The sequence below is a fragment of the Chiloscyllium plagiosum genome, chromosome 2 (genome assembly GCF_004010195.1).
Source record: "Chiloscyllium plagiosum isolate BGI_BamShark_2017 chromosome 2, ASM401019v2, whole genome shotgun sequence".
Taxonomy (NCBI): domain Eukaryota; kingdom Metazoa; phylum Chordata; class Chondrichthyes; order Orectolobiformes; family Hemiscylliidae; genus Chiloscyllium; species Chiloscyllium plagiosum.
The window spans coordinates 64,830,562-64,846,650 of NC_057711.1; the positions used below are offsets into that span (position 1 = coordinate 64,830,562).

At 37.6% G+C, this 16,089-nt stretch overlaps 1 protein-coding gene across 11 annotated transcripts; it reads left to right on the forward strand.

Annotated features, from left to right (window-relative positions):
* Positions 1-136: 136 nt before the first annotated feature.
* LOC122560513 (ARL14 effector protein-like) lies at positions 137-14,545 on the forward strand. 11 transcript variants are annotated; one of them, XM_043711242.1, is made up of 4 exons: positions 137-290; positions 2,414-2,559; positions 4,977-5,113; positions 13,979-14,545. In XM_043711242.1, the coding sequence occupies exons 2-4, from the start codon at positions 2,425-2,427 to the stop codon at positions 14,205-14,207; spliced, it is 501 nt and encodes a 166-aa protein (XP_043567177.1). In that variant the 5' UTR covers positions 137-290; positions 2,414-2,424; the 3' UTR covers positions 14,208-14,545. The 11 variants fall into 11 exon arrangements, with proteins under 11 accessions (XP_043567177.1, XP_043567138.1, XP_043567148.1 ...); XM_043711203.1 differs by lacking the exon at positions 137-290 and adding an exon at positions 335-435; XM_043711213.1 differs by lacking the exon at positions 137-290 and adding an exon at positions 442-539.
* Positions 14,546-16,089: the final 1,544 nt, after the last annotated feature.

Consider the following 16,089-nt stretch of genomic DNA (forward strand, 5'->3'; position numbering starts at 1 on the left):
GATAAGATGACTTCCTCTGTTTTCGGAGTCTCCGAAGTGCTGCTTTCAATTAGAAAAATAATGTTCTATTTACTTATGCAAATTTAGTTTATAATCAGAATTAGGAGTAAAAATTTGCTTATAAACTTATCATCGGAACACGAAACGTTTGTCGGGCTAAATAAAGTGGGACTAGCTGAATTAGTTTTGCAGCGGACCAGTATGAAGACAATCAGCTGGATAACCTGCTTGTACATTGTAACTATTCAGTGAACAGTTACTAGCTGCACCTGTTTCCTATTCGTGGTCAGGTGCGGTTTTTATTCGCATTGGTTATGTGAATGTGATTGACAGGCAGAATTAAATATAATTATTGGATTAGGGAGAAGATGAATGGTTCAGAAGTCAATTATTCTATTCAGATAATTAATGAATGGAAAGAACCTGCATGCACAGGTTAAATTCTCATTTTTAAAATTATGCTATTTCTAATCACGTTGGAGTTGATGGTGTAATTGCAATGATCACTACTACGTTCGGATTGTGTAGAGTTTGGAGTCGTATGTAAAGGTTTATTGTTTAATCACAAACAGTTTCTGTGGATAAGCGGTATTTCGAATGCGTGAGTCCTGTCTTGCTGATTGTGGAAACGTTAAATTGGATATAGGAATCGTGCGTGAATAGTTGCAGATTAAGAAAAAAATTTAAGTATGGAAGCTTTGAAGTTTTTGAATTATGACTCAACTACAAATGAATACCTACAAAAGCATGCATTTATTAGAGAAAATTAGAGACGTTTCCTTTTTCAAGCTAGCTTCAACAGCTGGATAGGACTGTGCAACTCACCTCTAATAACAAGATTTTGTTTGAACTAACTAATCACGTTTGAACACAAAGACCTTTTTTTTGAAGAACAGATTTAATTCTAGGTGAATTTAATGTAACTTGTATTGTATATTTAAAAACAAACATCTAAATGTTAATCCAGGTTGTGGATCGCATCTATAATTTATTCCCCTCCCCCCAATTTACTTATTCCAGATGCAAATACAGCAATACTTTTTATTACCCCTTGATCAGTTCTAGCATTGAAATAAAACCGAATAAAGAAGAGCTAATGCTGATGATCTGAAATAAGAAGAAAGTGCTGGAGAAACTCTTCAGATCTACTCTGAAGGAGAGTCACTTGACTTGAAAGGTTAACTGTGCAGGTGCTGCCAGACCTGAGTTTCTTAAGATCTGGGTTGATTTTATCTTTAGAGTCATTGAACATTTATTTGTGTATTTTTTTAATGGATTTCTACAGTAAATATTTAAAAAGACTGACAAAGTATATCTAGTCAGTTTAAGTTGACTTGAGAAAATGTATTTTTTTGAAAATAAACTAGTTTATCATTGTATACAGTAACAATATAATACAGGATCTTGTTTAAATATTAGCATTTTGCAGTGAAATTTTTGAACTAATAACTGAATTGTCACACTTTTTTCTCTCCATTTCTGGTTTACTTCCTTGCAGTGTGTTCCTATGATCTTGGGACTGAAGAGTTAAACTTCCAACTGTTCTGTTTCTTTGTGTTCAGTCATGTTGTCTCATAGAAATTGACCTATGAAATACTGTGGAAGAACTGAATGTTATCCAACATGTTAACTAGAAAATATATTTTTTTTGTTGAGGAATCTTGTAAAACAATACTGATTTATAACAAGCAGCTTCAATGGCTTTGTAATGCCTGCGGCACTTTGAGAGTGGGCACATTTAGCTTATTTTACCCCAAAAATAAGTCTCTGGATTTGAATATATTGAGAGAACAGTCCTCTTCATTGAAGTGAGTTGAAAACCCACTGGAAAGTCTAAGTGAGAATTTTAAGGGGAATTCAAATTCAGTAGTACTCCTTCATTCAGAACAGCAATGACAGCCAGCCATAACTGATTCAGGAAGGCATACTAATACTAACGATGTGCAGAATGACTTGTCTGCAGACTATATTTGGAACAATCCTAAACTTTTTTTTTGGCTTTTTTAATTGCTATTGACCAAGGACTCTTGAGAATGTAACTCTGCAGGGTTGCATTATTGCATCCAGACTTGAAGGTTCTTGAGTGTTTTTTGCTTAAACAAGGGATAATTGTATACATATCTAGTTTTTTTTGTTAATCTCTGCTCTTGCTGTAGTGAGGTGCTTCTAACAAACTGGTTATTTTTTTGGTACCTGGGAACCTGGCAGTTTTTAATACTGAGCTCTATATGTGCCATTACTACTTCCTTTTGTATTTAAAAGAAAATTGTGACCAGTGAAGCAATAGCTGGGATTGGTTCACTCCTAACTGGATTGGAGCAAGTGAAACACTTCAGCATACAATTGAAGTACCGATTTAAAAGATCATTGCTTGGCTGCTTAAAATTCCCTGTTAACTCTTTTAAAATCCTAGGTGTCTGAGGCATGGAACAGATCCTTAAAGGGAGCACTTGTAACCAAGAAAAAATGACATCAAATATTCCAAGTTTCACTGTGAGCACCAGAAAGGAACCATCACAAGGTGGGAATGGATCAGAAACACAAGATCAAAAGAAAATGGTATGAAGAAAGCTGGCTGTAAAAACCCTGTGTGTGTGTGATGCACACACCATGCTTATGTATGGAGTTTTGAATTCCGTATCAAAGTGGAAAGCATTTTGAAATTCTGGATTACCAGTTCTTATAACTCTTAATGATAACCTTTGTTTCTATTTATTAGGATTTTGGTAATTTGGAGATGGGAACTATAGATTCCTTTTGACTAACTAGTTTAAGCACTAATTTGTACACCTTAACTAGAGTACACTGAGCAAGGGCCATACCTCAGCTTTATTTGTCACTGGATTTTGTTCTGATTTTTGCTTTTCTTTGCCTTTTTTAACTGTTTCAGATTTGGTGAGAATAAGACTTTACAGGATGAGGAGCACCAGGCAGGTCCATGTTCACCTATATCCTTGCAGCTGAAGCTGTATAAGACCAGTATAATTATCTTCTAAGTCAGTTTTCTGCTCCAACCACTAGGTTAACTTTTTTTTTTCTCTTTTCTCTCCTTTTCTTCCCACCCCTAAAAATAGTAAATATTAAGTTATTTTAATTCCAAGTTAATGAGAATGTAGGTGTGGAATTCAGGAAAAGGAACTGAGGAAATTGTGCAGTTTGACATCTGAAATGGGGAGGTTTGAGGCAGTGTTGGCTTAGAGACCAATCCCCTGGCCTAGATGAACTGCATCCAAGACTGCTGGGGAAGTGAAGCAGGAAACTGTAGAGGCTCTGAGACAAATTTTTAATTCTTCTGGCCTTGGTGGAGGAGGGGTCAAGTGCCAGAAGTGTGCTAGTGTGGTTCTACTTTTGCAGAAGGATGATCGAGATGAACCAAGAAATTAGACTGGGAGTCTACTATCAGAAAATTCTGAAGGAGAGAGTTAATATCCATTTAGAAAAGAAAAACATGGGTTAATTGGGTTAGTCAGTATGACTTTGTCAGAGGGAAGTTGGGTCTAACAAATTTGTAAGTAGTTTTTTAAAATATCAAAATTTGTGGATGAGGGAAGTTCAGCTAAAGTGAATTTTAGCAAAGCTTTTGACCAGGTCCCTCATGGAAGACTGAGAAGGTTAAAGTCCATGGAGTTGAGGGAACTTTGAGATGGATCAGGGTAATGGTGGTAGACTTCGTTTGTTTGAATGACCTGGAGGCTTGTGTCCAGTCGTGTGCAAGAAGAATCAGTACTTAGATGCTTATTGTTTTATATACATAAATGATATACAACTGAAAATGTGGGGTAAATGTTCTGCAAATTTGCAGAAACCAGATTTGTGGGGTGGTTAATAGAGATGATGATTGGAGGATGATATGGATTGGCTGGGCAGACCTGATCAGTGCAAGGTAATGCACTTTGGAAGAAGAAACAAGATGAGGGACTATTTAATGAATGGCAGGACACTGGGTAGTTTGGAGGAACAGAGATCTTGTGATTATTCATACATTTGTGAAGTCAGCTGAGCACATGATTGGGATAGTTAATGAGGCACATGGACACTTGCTTTCATGAGTCGTGGCATAGAGCATAAGACCAAGGAGGTAATGTTAGAGTTGTACAGAGTATTAGATGACCACTGGAGTACTGTGTGCAGTTTTGGTCACCTCACTTCAGCAAGGATCTAATAAGTGCTAGAGGGGGTACTGAGGTGGTTTGCCAGGAAGTTGCCAGAGCTGAAGAAATTGAGCTATAAGGAGGGAGTATATGGGCTTGGATTGTATTCTTTACAGCAGAGAAGATGGAAAGAAAACATGATTTGAGGTGTATAACATTGACGGTTTGGTCAGGCTGAATAGAGAGCAGCTGTTTCCCTTTGTTCACCCAACCATCATCAGAGGCCATAGTTTTAGGATAAGGGCAGAAGATTCAGGGATTTGAGGTGGTGGGAATCTGAAATGCACTGCCTTGGGAAGGTGGTGAAGGCTGAAACCTTACAGCTTTTTCATTTTTTTTTTAAATGAACACTTTAAATATCATAACATTTTAAGGATGGAGGATTAGTGCACTCTTAATAGTTGTAATTGCAGACTGTGGCCCTTTTTTGCGCTGCGTGAATCTAGGCTAACAATGACACATTACAACTTCGAGCCATTTGATACATTTGCACTGGAATGAAAAATGTAACTTTACTGCAAATACTTGCCCTCAAAGGCATCAAAATAAACATAACTTCACGTCCATGGTATTACGCAGGACCATTTTACCAAATTGCACCTAGAAGGAAGGTCAAGTTCATGTAGTTATGAACCTCTTTTGCCTTCCATGAAGTAGAATTGTTGGTAATCCTATGTACTTTTTTCTAGACTAAGTTTGTAACTATTGTATTTAGATTGCTTCAACACTTGAAGCATGGACATCGATAACTAATAAGATTGAAAAATTCTCTTGGCTATGTTTTGAAATGTGGAAGTTTATTTTAAATTCTGTTCTACTTTTCAGAAGCAAACAGAGCGCCAACTAAAATGCTTAGCATTTCAGAACCCTGGTCCGCTGCTAGCTGACTTCAATCCAGAGACCAGATTACAGACTAAGGAGATTCGCAGGACAAAGTTAAGGCAGCTGGTCTTCGAAAGCAAGTAAAATCCATCTACGTGATTTTCATACTCTTTTTTTATTCTGACTACTGTGACCCTCTCCCTTGAATTTTGTTTAATGCTTAGTTTTGTTAAACTTATGAACTAATGAGCATTTTTTTATTTCTGCCATCATCCCAAACAAAATTAAATTTTGTTTTAGCAGTTATGTCAGACTGCAACAGAACATTGATCTTTAGCTTAACAAGTAATTTTCTTTTGCAGATAAATTGAATTGATTTGCATTCAAATCTGGAAAATAAAAACTCTTTAGTTCCTGAGCAGTCAAGTATTCCATATTCTGAGAAGCAATGATAGCATCTACCTATTTCCAGCTTTGAATATGCAATGGGTCATGTACTAATAGTTTAGTTGCATATCCAATCCTGTAATTCTAAAACTTGATGACAACTCCTAATAGGTGATATATTGAGCAGAAGTGCACAAGACTTAAAGCAACATTGTTGCAAGCTGGGAACACAACCTTCCTATTATCACTTTTGGAAGGAGTAACTCAAGCCTTGATTGACACAACTTGACTGAGCATTGCCATAAATAACTGATAAGGCCCCAAAATTGATCAAATGGCACATCCATAGTGTCTGTCATTTTATTGTCTAAACAACAATTGTAGTGAAGACATGCAATCTCCGTTAAACCACAGTTTGGATGCTTTTGAGCCACTTCTCCATTAATCTTCTACCACAAATGGAACGTTTGTGCTGTCTTACGACCTGTAATCTATCAACTTGAATGGAAGATGGATATTTTCATTTTCTAATAATTCAGCAAACCTTTTTTTCAAAAAAATCAATGCAGGTGCTGAAAATCTGAAGTATAATCAAAATGCTGGGGAGAGCAACTCAGCAGGTTAGGTGGAATCTATGATGAGAAACTGACAATATTTGACAGTAGACCTTCATAAGACAATCTTAAAGATTTTAAGAGGTGGTGAGATGAGAACAAAAACAATCTGAAATTGAAAACCAAATTGTCATTCCCTTTGACCTCAAAAGAAGAAACTTCTGTCAATGAGGCAAGAAAAGAAACAAACAAAACCTACGTAGAGGAGGTATGCTTCTAACTGAAGGGAGCAGAGATGACCAGAGCCACACTAACCTCTTCCGATGAAAGGATCAAGAGTGGGTGAGTGATCAGGATAGAAAATTTCAAGATGCATAAAATGGTCTGAGATGGGGAGGTCTTCTGACTGAAGGAGCGAGCTTAAAGGTAGTTAGTGGAGAATATCGCTCATGCTGAACACTTGATGCATTAAGGTGAGAACATACAGGGATAAAGCGGAGTCTTTTTGAGGCTCAGTGTTGGTGGAATAAATACATAGGAAGAAGTTAGACCAGAGAAAGGAATTGGAAAATGGATCCGGAGGTTTTTGGGACTAGTGAGTTGTGAAACTTTTGTAATGCTTGAAAGTCGTCATCTTAAAGCTTTGGGTGAGTTCAGTTGGTGCTGCAATTGAGAAAGCAGTGAGTTTTTTAACCTGTTTAAATCAAATCTTATTCTCTGCTCACAATGGAACCTCTTTATCTGGCATTCGATTTAACTGACCTTCAGATCATCTGAACAAGATCGCAAGGTCCTGATGCGTGGCTAACTGTTATCCGGCATCCATTATTTAGCATTTGATTAACCGAAAGAAATACACTCCACCCATGTTCTTTGGATAATAGTTTCCTCTGTACACAGGAGACCAATTACAGATCACTGTTCTAGCATGCATGACTATGTTTTTAATGGTGGTTTTTGTTTTTAATTCTTTCAGAGATGAAACAGTCTTTCTGCAGAGAAAGAGAAAAGCAAATGTTGTCTAATTGAGTTATCTTTCCAAAATTGTTTTTCTTTTAATGTTGTTTATTCTTTTGCACCTGCCCTAAGTTAACAATTCCCCAGTCTCTCTGCAAACACAGATTGGATACAGATTTCAGTTAACTAGTTTCCCACAATTTTATTTTGAAAGAATACGATGATTTAAACTGAGGACTTCTGTGAAACAAAATCTAGGTGGCTTGTTCGCTGGTGAAGTTCTCTACATAAGTGGAGTAGGTCATTTAGCCTCTGGGCTTGCCCATCATTCAGCACAATGTGGCTTTTACCATCCATCCCCATAACCGGTACTGATCATAAATATGTCAATCTCACCTTGTACATAAATATAAAAGATTGAGTTTCCACATTCCTCTCTGGTAGTGAATTCCAAAGGTTCACAACCCTCAGTGAAAATTTGTTCTCTTGGACTCCAATGGCATCCCCTTTAAGTGTGTGCTTCATGTTTCTCGGTCCCCTCCCCCAACTAGGGGATCATCATTGCCTGCATCTACCTGGTTTGTCCAACTAAATATTCTCTAGATACGCAAAGTGCAGTGATTAAATTGAAACCTACACAATACAGCCCCAGTTTGCCCAATCTGTCATGTTAGGATATTTCTGCTTTTCTGGGAATAAGTTTGGCAAACAGTCTATGTAATTCCTCCATGGCAATGTTATCTAACTGCACACTACACTCTACTCCACATATGGTCTAACCAAACTCTTTACAGTAGAAGTAAGACTTCATTAGTTGTGTGTTGCTGGAAAAGCACAGCAGGTCAGGCAGTATCCGAGGAACAAGAAAATCAACGTTTCAGGCCGGAGCCCTTTGTCAGGAAACCATTCGTTTTTTTTTTCCTTCTTCTCGGATGCTGCCTGACCTCCTGTGCTTTTTCAGCAACACACTCCACTCTGATCTCCAGCAACTACAGACCTCAGTCTCCTAGTAAGACTTCATTATTCCTGTCTTCCTTACTCTGTAATTAAAGCTGCTATTCCAGTAGCCTTTATTAATTGCATGTTGCATCTGCATGTTTGCCTTTTGTATCAGTGAGGATACCCAGATCCCTTTGCACTGTACACCTTTATCCAACCTCTGACCATTTAAGAAATACTCTGCACATTTGTCCCTCCTACCAAAGTGAATAAGCCTCACCATTTTTTTTTCTCTCCCATTATATTCTAACTGCCATATTCTTGTCATTTGCTAAGCCTGTCCAAAACCATTGGCTTCCTGACAGCACACATTCCTACTTCACTGCAAATTTAAGTATTGAAATGTAGTCGCCCACCTTAATCATTATACATAATGACCAGCTGGGACAAGTACTGCTTCCTGCAGTTTGGGATGAAGACCATATGTTCCAAGAATTAATGAATTTTCAGCCTTTTTTAATTTCTCCATTACATTCTTGTTAATTTGCATCAACTGTTCACTTGGATCTCTACTTCTGGGAGTTTTCTAGTATCTTCCTCATGAAAACAGAATTGCTTCTGACTTTTTTCAATTTTCCTGACTTTACCTGTAATGAACTTTGTTATTTAGCCAAATAACTTTTTTTCCTTTTTACGTACCTATAGTAGCTTGTCAGTTTTTCTATCTAGATTTTTGTTTTGTCCCTTTCCTTATCTGTTTCTTGGTCCTCTTGTATTCTTCCGACTCGTCAGAATCCTCTCTGACAACTTTATATGCCTGCCTTTTAATTGTCTAAAATCCTAAATTTTCTTTAGCCATTACTGAACTTTGCCCTTTTATTTTGCACCTTGAATGAATATATGGTTGCTGTAAGTCAGTCTTTTAAAGAAATTATCATGTAAGTCAAACCTTTTAATGTATTTTTCTACCTCAGCCAATTTGTGCCTTGTGTTCATTTCCCTTTATTCAAATTTAACACCCTTTCTTCAGAATGAACTACCTCCCATTTGAAAATAGAATATTGCACCATTATACTGTGATCACTCCAGGTTCACTTACAACAGGATTTATTAATTAACTTGTTTTTCTCTAAATAATACTAGATCTAAAATAATACATTTCTCCTGGACTCCTTAACATTCTGCTGTAGAAGACCAGCCTAACACATTCACCCCAGAAACATATCCTTCATAAGCTTTAGTGCTCAACTGGTTTATCTAGTTTATATGCTGATTGAAGTCCCTCACTGTCCATACTAAACATGTCTGTCATCTGATTCATACCATGCTCCAGCAATTAGTTCTAGTCTGGTCAAAAAGTAACCAATCTCTGCTGTTTTAATTCTACTCAAACTGCTTCCACATGTCTGATCTCCCTTACTAATGTACTGATCCCATCCCTTTATGAGCATAACTCCACCTCTTTTTTCCGCCCTAGCCCTCGCTCTGTGTGTGTGTAAAATGTCCAAATTCCTTGCTATTCTGTTCCCAGGTGTGGAACAGGAGCAGACTTAAGTACTGTGGCTGCTTGGTTACTTGCTGCTTGTTTGCCTGGTTCAGGCTGGCTGACGACGACTGGTTATAATGGATCCAAAGTAATAAAGGTGTCATCATTGATATGGATTTCAATCGCATGACTACAGGATTAGCACTTGCATAATGCTCTAGTCTAGTTTGGATTGAAGAGGTCATTATGTTGAGAAGAACTAGCAAGGGAAAGAAATTGCTGGTTGAAGTAATCTATGGGTGTGTAGTGGGGCACTATATAAATCAGGAAGTACTTCAGGATTGTACTAACAGTATGACAAGGGTGATTTTTAACATGGTTATAAACTGGCTTAATCAAACTGGTGACTGTAGCCTCCAGGGAGAGCTCACAGTATTGGAGAGTGGTTCCCCAACATTGTGCTTGGAGCAATGTCAGCAGACTATTTCTGGATTTGGTATTATGTCTATTTGGTATATTGAGGTGAGATTAATGAATGAACTTCAATTAAAGATCCTTTAAGAAAGATGAAAAGCCCAGTATATTATGATTCATTTCCATTTGAGGGCAAGAAACTAGAGTCCTGCACTAGCATTCTGGAGTTAAAGGTAATTACATAGGCATTAGGACAGTTAGCCTGAGTGGACTGGGCAGGAAGACTAAATGATAGTATAATTGAGCAGTGGCAGATGTTTGGAGATATTCGATTCCTCCTAACTAAAATGTTTCAAAGAAATGAAGATAAAGGGGAGGAGCATCTGTGGCTAAGCAAGAAAGTTACAGCTAACAAAGGCAAAAAAACTAAAACATACCATATTGCAAAGACCAGCAGCAGGCTGAGAGTTTAAGGTACCTTTTGTAAAAGATCAGCATTCACTATTTTAAAATGAAGAAAAGTTTTTTGAAAGAAAATTCAGTGCAAAATGTAAGACTGATTAGTAAAAGCTTGAAGTAAATAATACTGAAGAGTAACTAATGTGGATGTTCAAACATTGAAGGATGAGACTGGAGAACTAAGTGTGGAACACAATCAACATTTTGTCACAACTACCAACCATAACAAGTAATGCAGAGATTACAGGAAGAGGAATTTAGAACAATTATTATAGATAGGGAAGTGCTGGAGAAATGATTGAGACTAAAGACACAAGTCCTCCAGGTCTGGCTGTCCATGCCCTTAGGACTTAGTGACAGCAGAGGTAGTGGATCCACTGGTTATCATCCAAAGCTATCTGTAAGTGAGAAAGGTTCCATGTAAAATACTAGTGTAATTATTCAAAAAGGAGGGAGAAAGTAGGAAACTATGGGCCAGTTAGTTTGAAACCTAAGGCAGTATTTAAAGACATTGCATTTTGATTTTCCAATCATCAATTATCATGGTTTTGTGAAAAGTAAATCATGTTTGACTAATTTTACTAGAGGTGTTTTTTTTTTGAAGCAAGCAAAGTGGATAATGGGGGTTCTATAGATACATCTGGACTTTCAGAAGGCATTTGACATCTTAATGTTTTTGTTTCCAACATGTTATCATATGGGATTAGGGGAAATTAATCTTCAATAGAAGATTAGCTAATCCAGAGCATAAAGCGGAGATAAATGGATCTTTGGCAAGTAGGATGCTGTGGGGGTGGGTGTGATGCAACCATTTATAATCTTTTGAAGGACTTTGCAGGGATAGAGAGATTTAGCCAAACTTGCAGATGACCCCTAAATAATTGGGGAAAGTAGGTTGCTATAAAGAAATAGATATGGATAAGTCAGGTGAATTGGCCAAAACTTGGCAGATGGAGATTAATATGGATAAGTGAGGTTATCCACTTTGGTCAGAAGAATGAAAAGGTAACTATTATCTGAAACTTCAGAATGCTTTAGTTCGTAAAGATTTGGACTTCCTTGTGCGTTAATCACAGGAAACTAACATGCAGATACAGCTGGTAATAAGGAACTTGAAATAGAAATGTTATTTATTGCTAAAGGAATAAAGAATAAAAGTATGAAAGTGTTGCTGCAAATGTAAAAAGCATTAGTATTGAATGCTAATTGGGCTCCCCTTGAGATGCAGTTGCATCAGAGGCAGTCAGAAGAGCTTCATTAGATTGATTTTTCACAGGTTAGGAGTTTATCTAATGAGAAATTTGGCCTAAACTAATCATTTTTGAACTCCAAATGAGGGGCAATCTAATGGAGCTATACAATATGCTAAAGGAATTGATCAAGCAGAGCCTGATTTTTTTTTTTTTCTTGAGAAAATAGTCCGTAGTATGAGAGGTTGGCTTTGGAATAAGGGGAAGCAGACTTAACAGATTCAGAGTGCAGTGAATGCTGAGACATTTTTAAAAATTTGGCAATGGTTGTGGGGAGCATGCAAGAAAATAGATTTGAGGCTGAAATGAGATCAGCCATGATCCTATTGAATAGCAGAGCAGCTCAAGTGGAGGAATTTCCTGCCTCCTGCTCCTAGTTCTTGTGGGAAGTTGATACTTAAGTTGGCAATTGAGTTTTGATCTTGTCTGCTTTCTGTATGAGGATAATGTGGCTAGAAATTCCATGGCCTTTTAGGTGGCCCATCCTTAAACAATGAGTGATCTACAGATGGCTGTGAGATACTCTTGTATTAAAGTTTTCACAATTTGTGGATTTAAAACCCATTGATTAGAGCAGGCACCATGAATTTATCATAGCCCACAAACTATTGCATAAATGATCTCCAGCCACTAAAGGGAATGCTTCGTCTTAGGTTACTATCACCTGTGCTTTCTAGCAAATAATTAATAATATGGTCTGTAGTCCAAATGACACTACTCATGATTTGCATCATCTTAACAACTGATCTTTTTTGTGTTTTACAAGGTATAGCCTGAAAGCTCCTATGTTCATGTGTATATTAGGTCTGATGCTCTTCAAAACAAAAGCTATATTCTTGCTGTGATCTGTCTGTGCTGTAAGGCCATAAGATCTAGGGAGGAGTAGTAGGCCACTGCGCCTGTGCTATCATTCAGTAAGATTGTAGTTGGTCTGACAACCTACAACTCTACTCTCCTGCTCTTTTGTCCATGACTTCAGATTCCCTTGCTGACTTTAAAAAAAAATCAGTCTTAATTTTTTTAAAACAATCCTCCACAGTCAAGATTCACTACCATCCTGAGAAGAAATTTCTCATCCTCTCAACTGGCAATCCCTTACTTTTGAGATTATACTCTTACTCTTAGATCTTCTCAGAAGGGGAAATGAACTTTTCAGTATTAAGTCCCTGAATCTTCTTTCAATAAGATTGTCACGCATCATTTAACTTCAGTGAGTAAAGGCTCAATTGCTCGACACCCAGGATCAATATAGTGAACTTCGTCTGGTCTGTTTCTCCAGAGCTGCTAATCTTCCAGCCAATAGGGGATCAAAACTGCTTGTCATACACTAGGTTTTAGCAAGACTTTCTACTATGACATTCCATTTGCTTTCCTTATTAGTCTAGCATCCAAATTCAGTTGCTTTGATTTGTATGCACAAGGATTCCCAAATCCATCTGTAGATTTCTGCAGTTTTTCTCCCCACTTTGAGGTGTTCGGGCCTGCTACTCTTTCTTCCAAAGTGCATGACCTCTCATTTTTCTATCTGGAGATTTTTTTGTTTGTCTATATTCCTCTGGGCATTGTTACCCTCTTACTTTGAGATGAGAAAAATAGTTATCTTGGCTATAGTCAATTCACTTTCCTCCAAGTAACTATAAATAATTACAGCCCCGGCACTGATCCTTGTTGCACTTCACTACCATCCTGAAAATGAACCATTTTTAAATTCCAACTTTATCTTCTGTTAGCCAGTTGATTAATGGCTCAAATACTACCTTGAACATCAGGGGCTGTTCTTTTTATTAAATTACTTCAAGTAAGCTGCACATCAACAATTTTTTAAAAATCAGAAAAAGATTGCTTGTTGGTTACCCTCTATCTATCTATCCTGTCCATTACCAGCTCAAAGAATTCTAATATTTTATTGGCATTATTTTCCCCCTCATGAAGCCATGCTGACTCTGCATGATTCTTACCTTATCCCAAGACTTTTTATCACCCTCTGAAGGGAATTATTGGCAGTGTTCCAATTGTGATTTTTTTTTTTCCCAGAATCTGAGAAATCCTGTAAGTTAACTATCAGTGTATTTTATCTCCGCTCGCTCCCTCTCTTGCTATCAATTGGATACTATCCTTTAATCATCTTGATTAACATAGATGGGTTTTGTTTTTAGAATCCTTCTGAGATGTATCTTTTGAGTCATACACTATTTTCTGAAACATCTGCCATTGTTTCTCTTTTTTTTGTCTGCAAAACCCCTCTGCCATTCCGCTAGAGTCAGCTCTGCCTCCCCTCACTCCCTCCCTCCCCTCACTCATGGTGCTGAAGTGGCTCCAATCAGAGCTCTGGAAGGGAATGATTAAAGTTAAATCTCCAAACAATTTTACTAGTTTCTGGATTGAAGTCTTGAGGAAAAATTTGCTTGCTTTCTGTGCTGGTTTTCTTGTTTAATCTTTTTCACTTTCTCTTTACATCCTTTGAATTTAATTGGTTAAAGACTTTCAGATCCATATGTGTGTGGATTAACATGCTATTATGTAATTTCTAATATTCTGAAGTATTTTTTTTTCAACTAGCAACATATGGCAGAGAAAATATGACAACACTGGGAAGCTGCTATTCAGCGGAATAGACCTTTGTGATTGTCTAGATGAAGACTGCCCAGGCTGTTTCTACCCCTGCTCCAAATGCAGTTCTTGGAAATGTGGCTCTATATGTCGTTGTAACCGCAAGTGGATTTATGATGGAATTGAAACTGAAGGAAGTGATTTTGTACAAAAATTCCCTGATTTGTGGTTGAACTGAATTTCTACAAGTCTAAGTTGTATATGATTAAAGTGAACACTTTCTTTTTTGTGAACAACATTTGTGTGTTATATCTTCTGTTTAATTATTGTGCATCATCTGACAAATATAAATAACTTGGCAAGTGTTTGTGTAATTCTGAAATGTAGAAATGATTGTACCAGTCACTTTTTTTTTTGTTCAGTAAAATACAGAATACACTGAATGCAATTTTGTTTAAACATTAATGCATTTAGGCCAATTTGTCTTTAACAGGATCAGAGGCGATTTGGAGGTGGGAGTTATTGGTGAAGTAGTTCTGAGAATTTTCTCACCTTTTTTTTTCTGATCTCAGGTTGTTAACAGCAAATCTGTCAACTGGGGCATAGCAAATGAAGCTATGAAAACAAGGGTACAAAATGAACAACAAAAAAAAAGTCTGACCACTTGCTGGTTTCATGCAAACTGTTTTTGTTTTTAAAATACCACACCAGAGGCTGGTACGTGTATGGAACGAGCTGCCAGTGGAAGTGGTGGAGGTTGCTACAATTGCAACATTTCAGAAGCATTTGGATGGGTATATGAATATGAAGGGTTTTGGGGAATATGGGCTAGGTAGGACTAGATTGGGATATCTGGTTGGCATTGCTGGGTTGGACCGAAGGGCCTGTTTCCATGCTGTACATCTCTATGACTCAATGTAATCTAATCAAAGTGTTCTCCATTTTTGCACAATTTCCTGTTCTGTAAAGACTACATAATTAAAGTTGATGTGAGTCTTTGAGTTTTAGTTAATGTCTTAACCCTTAAAGCCTCAGGAGACATCACAAGATCATTCGCTAACCAGATGTGTCACCCCTGTATGTAGGGGAATGGTCAAGACAGCTTATGGGTTATAGGACCATCATGCAGGAAAAAAGTTTCTGAAGCTTGAGTCAATGAAACATGTGTAAGATTGTAAAATGTAGCATTGCCTGAAGTTGATGCATGTAGGTCTGGAAATGATTTAGGGTTGAAGTCCAAGTGATTTGAAATAGGTGAAAACTTAAATTCGAGGCATTGCTTATGTAATGTTCAAAGCACTGCAGCAATGGGATATAGTTTGAGTTTGGATAGGCAGATTTTGAATGACTGACCATATGGATGATTGAAAAGTATGTGAATAGTTGGTACTGAAGTTTTCTAAAGTTACTATGAAGGTTTCAGCAGTTGCTGAGTTATGAACAAGTAGATTGAGCAATATTGAAGAATGGGAGGTGGTGATCTTTAGTGGCAAATGTGCCGTAAGAGGGTGGGTAGACTGGGACCTTTCTATTTGTCCTACACACTTCAGAAAAAGAAAATGGAAAACCATTGTCCGGAGCTATTTCTTTCTTGGCAGTTTTTTTGTCAAAGTATCTGCAATCTACCAAGGATCTACCTTCCCATTGGACAAACTATAGTCTGCAGTCAGGTGTTCAGCTCAAATGACCAAGGTGATAAACAACTTAGTTGACATTCCCAAGGTAAAGGGTTAGAGCTGGTAATTGGGGGATGGAGTCTGTCCCAGGTACCAAAGACCCTGATTTAAGTTTTTCTTCTTTTGGAAGAAATTTCTGCTTGTTCAGAGAAGGATGTCAAACAAGTCTGGAAATCTGAAAGGTTGAGAGGTATTGATTTTCTAGCTGGATGTAATTGTTCACTGCTGTACAACTTTGTCTTTTTTTTTGAAGCTGCCAAGGGTCCAAACACAGGAAGAAGGGCTTATGCCTGAAACGTCGATTCTCCTGTTCCTTGGATGCTGTCTGACCTGCTGCGCTTTTCCAGCAACACATTTTCAGCTCTGATCTGCAGCCCTCACTTTCTCTTCGATCTAGAATGAGGAGGGCTAGTTCACCTTTGCCACAGCAATGTGTTTATGACT

What these genes read in the sequence shown, in the direction of transcription:
- LOC122560513 (XM_043711242.1), top strand. Translation starts at nt 2,425, where the DNA reads ATGGAACAGATCCTTAAAGGGAGCACTTGTAACCAAGAAAAAATGACA. An exon ending in CACAAGATCAAAAGAAAATG is followed by an intron (nt 2,560 to 4,976) that starts GTATGAAGAAAG and finishes TCTACTTTTCAG; the next exon opens with AAGCAAACAGAGCGCCAACT. An exon ending in CAGCTGGTCTTCGAAAGCAA is followed by an intron (nt 5,114 to 13,978) that starts GTAAAATCCATC and finishes TTTTTCAACTAG; the next exon opens with CAACATATGGCAGAGAAAAT.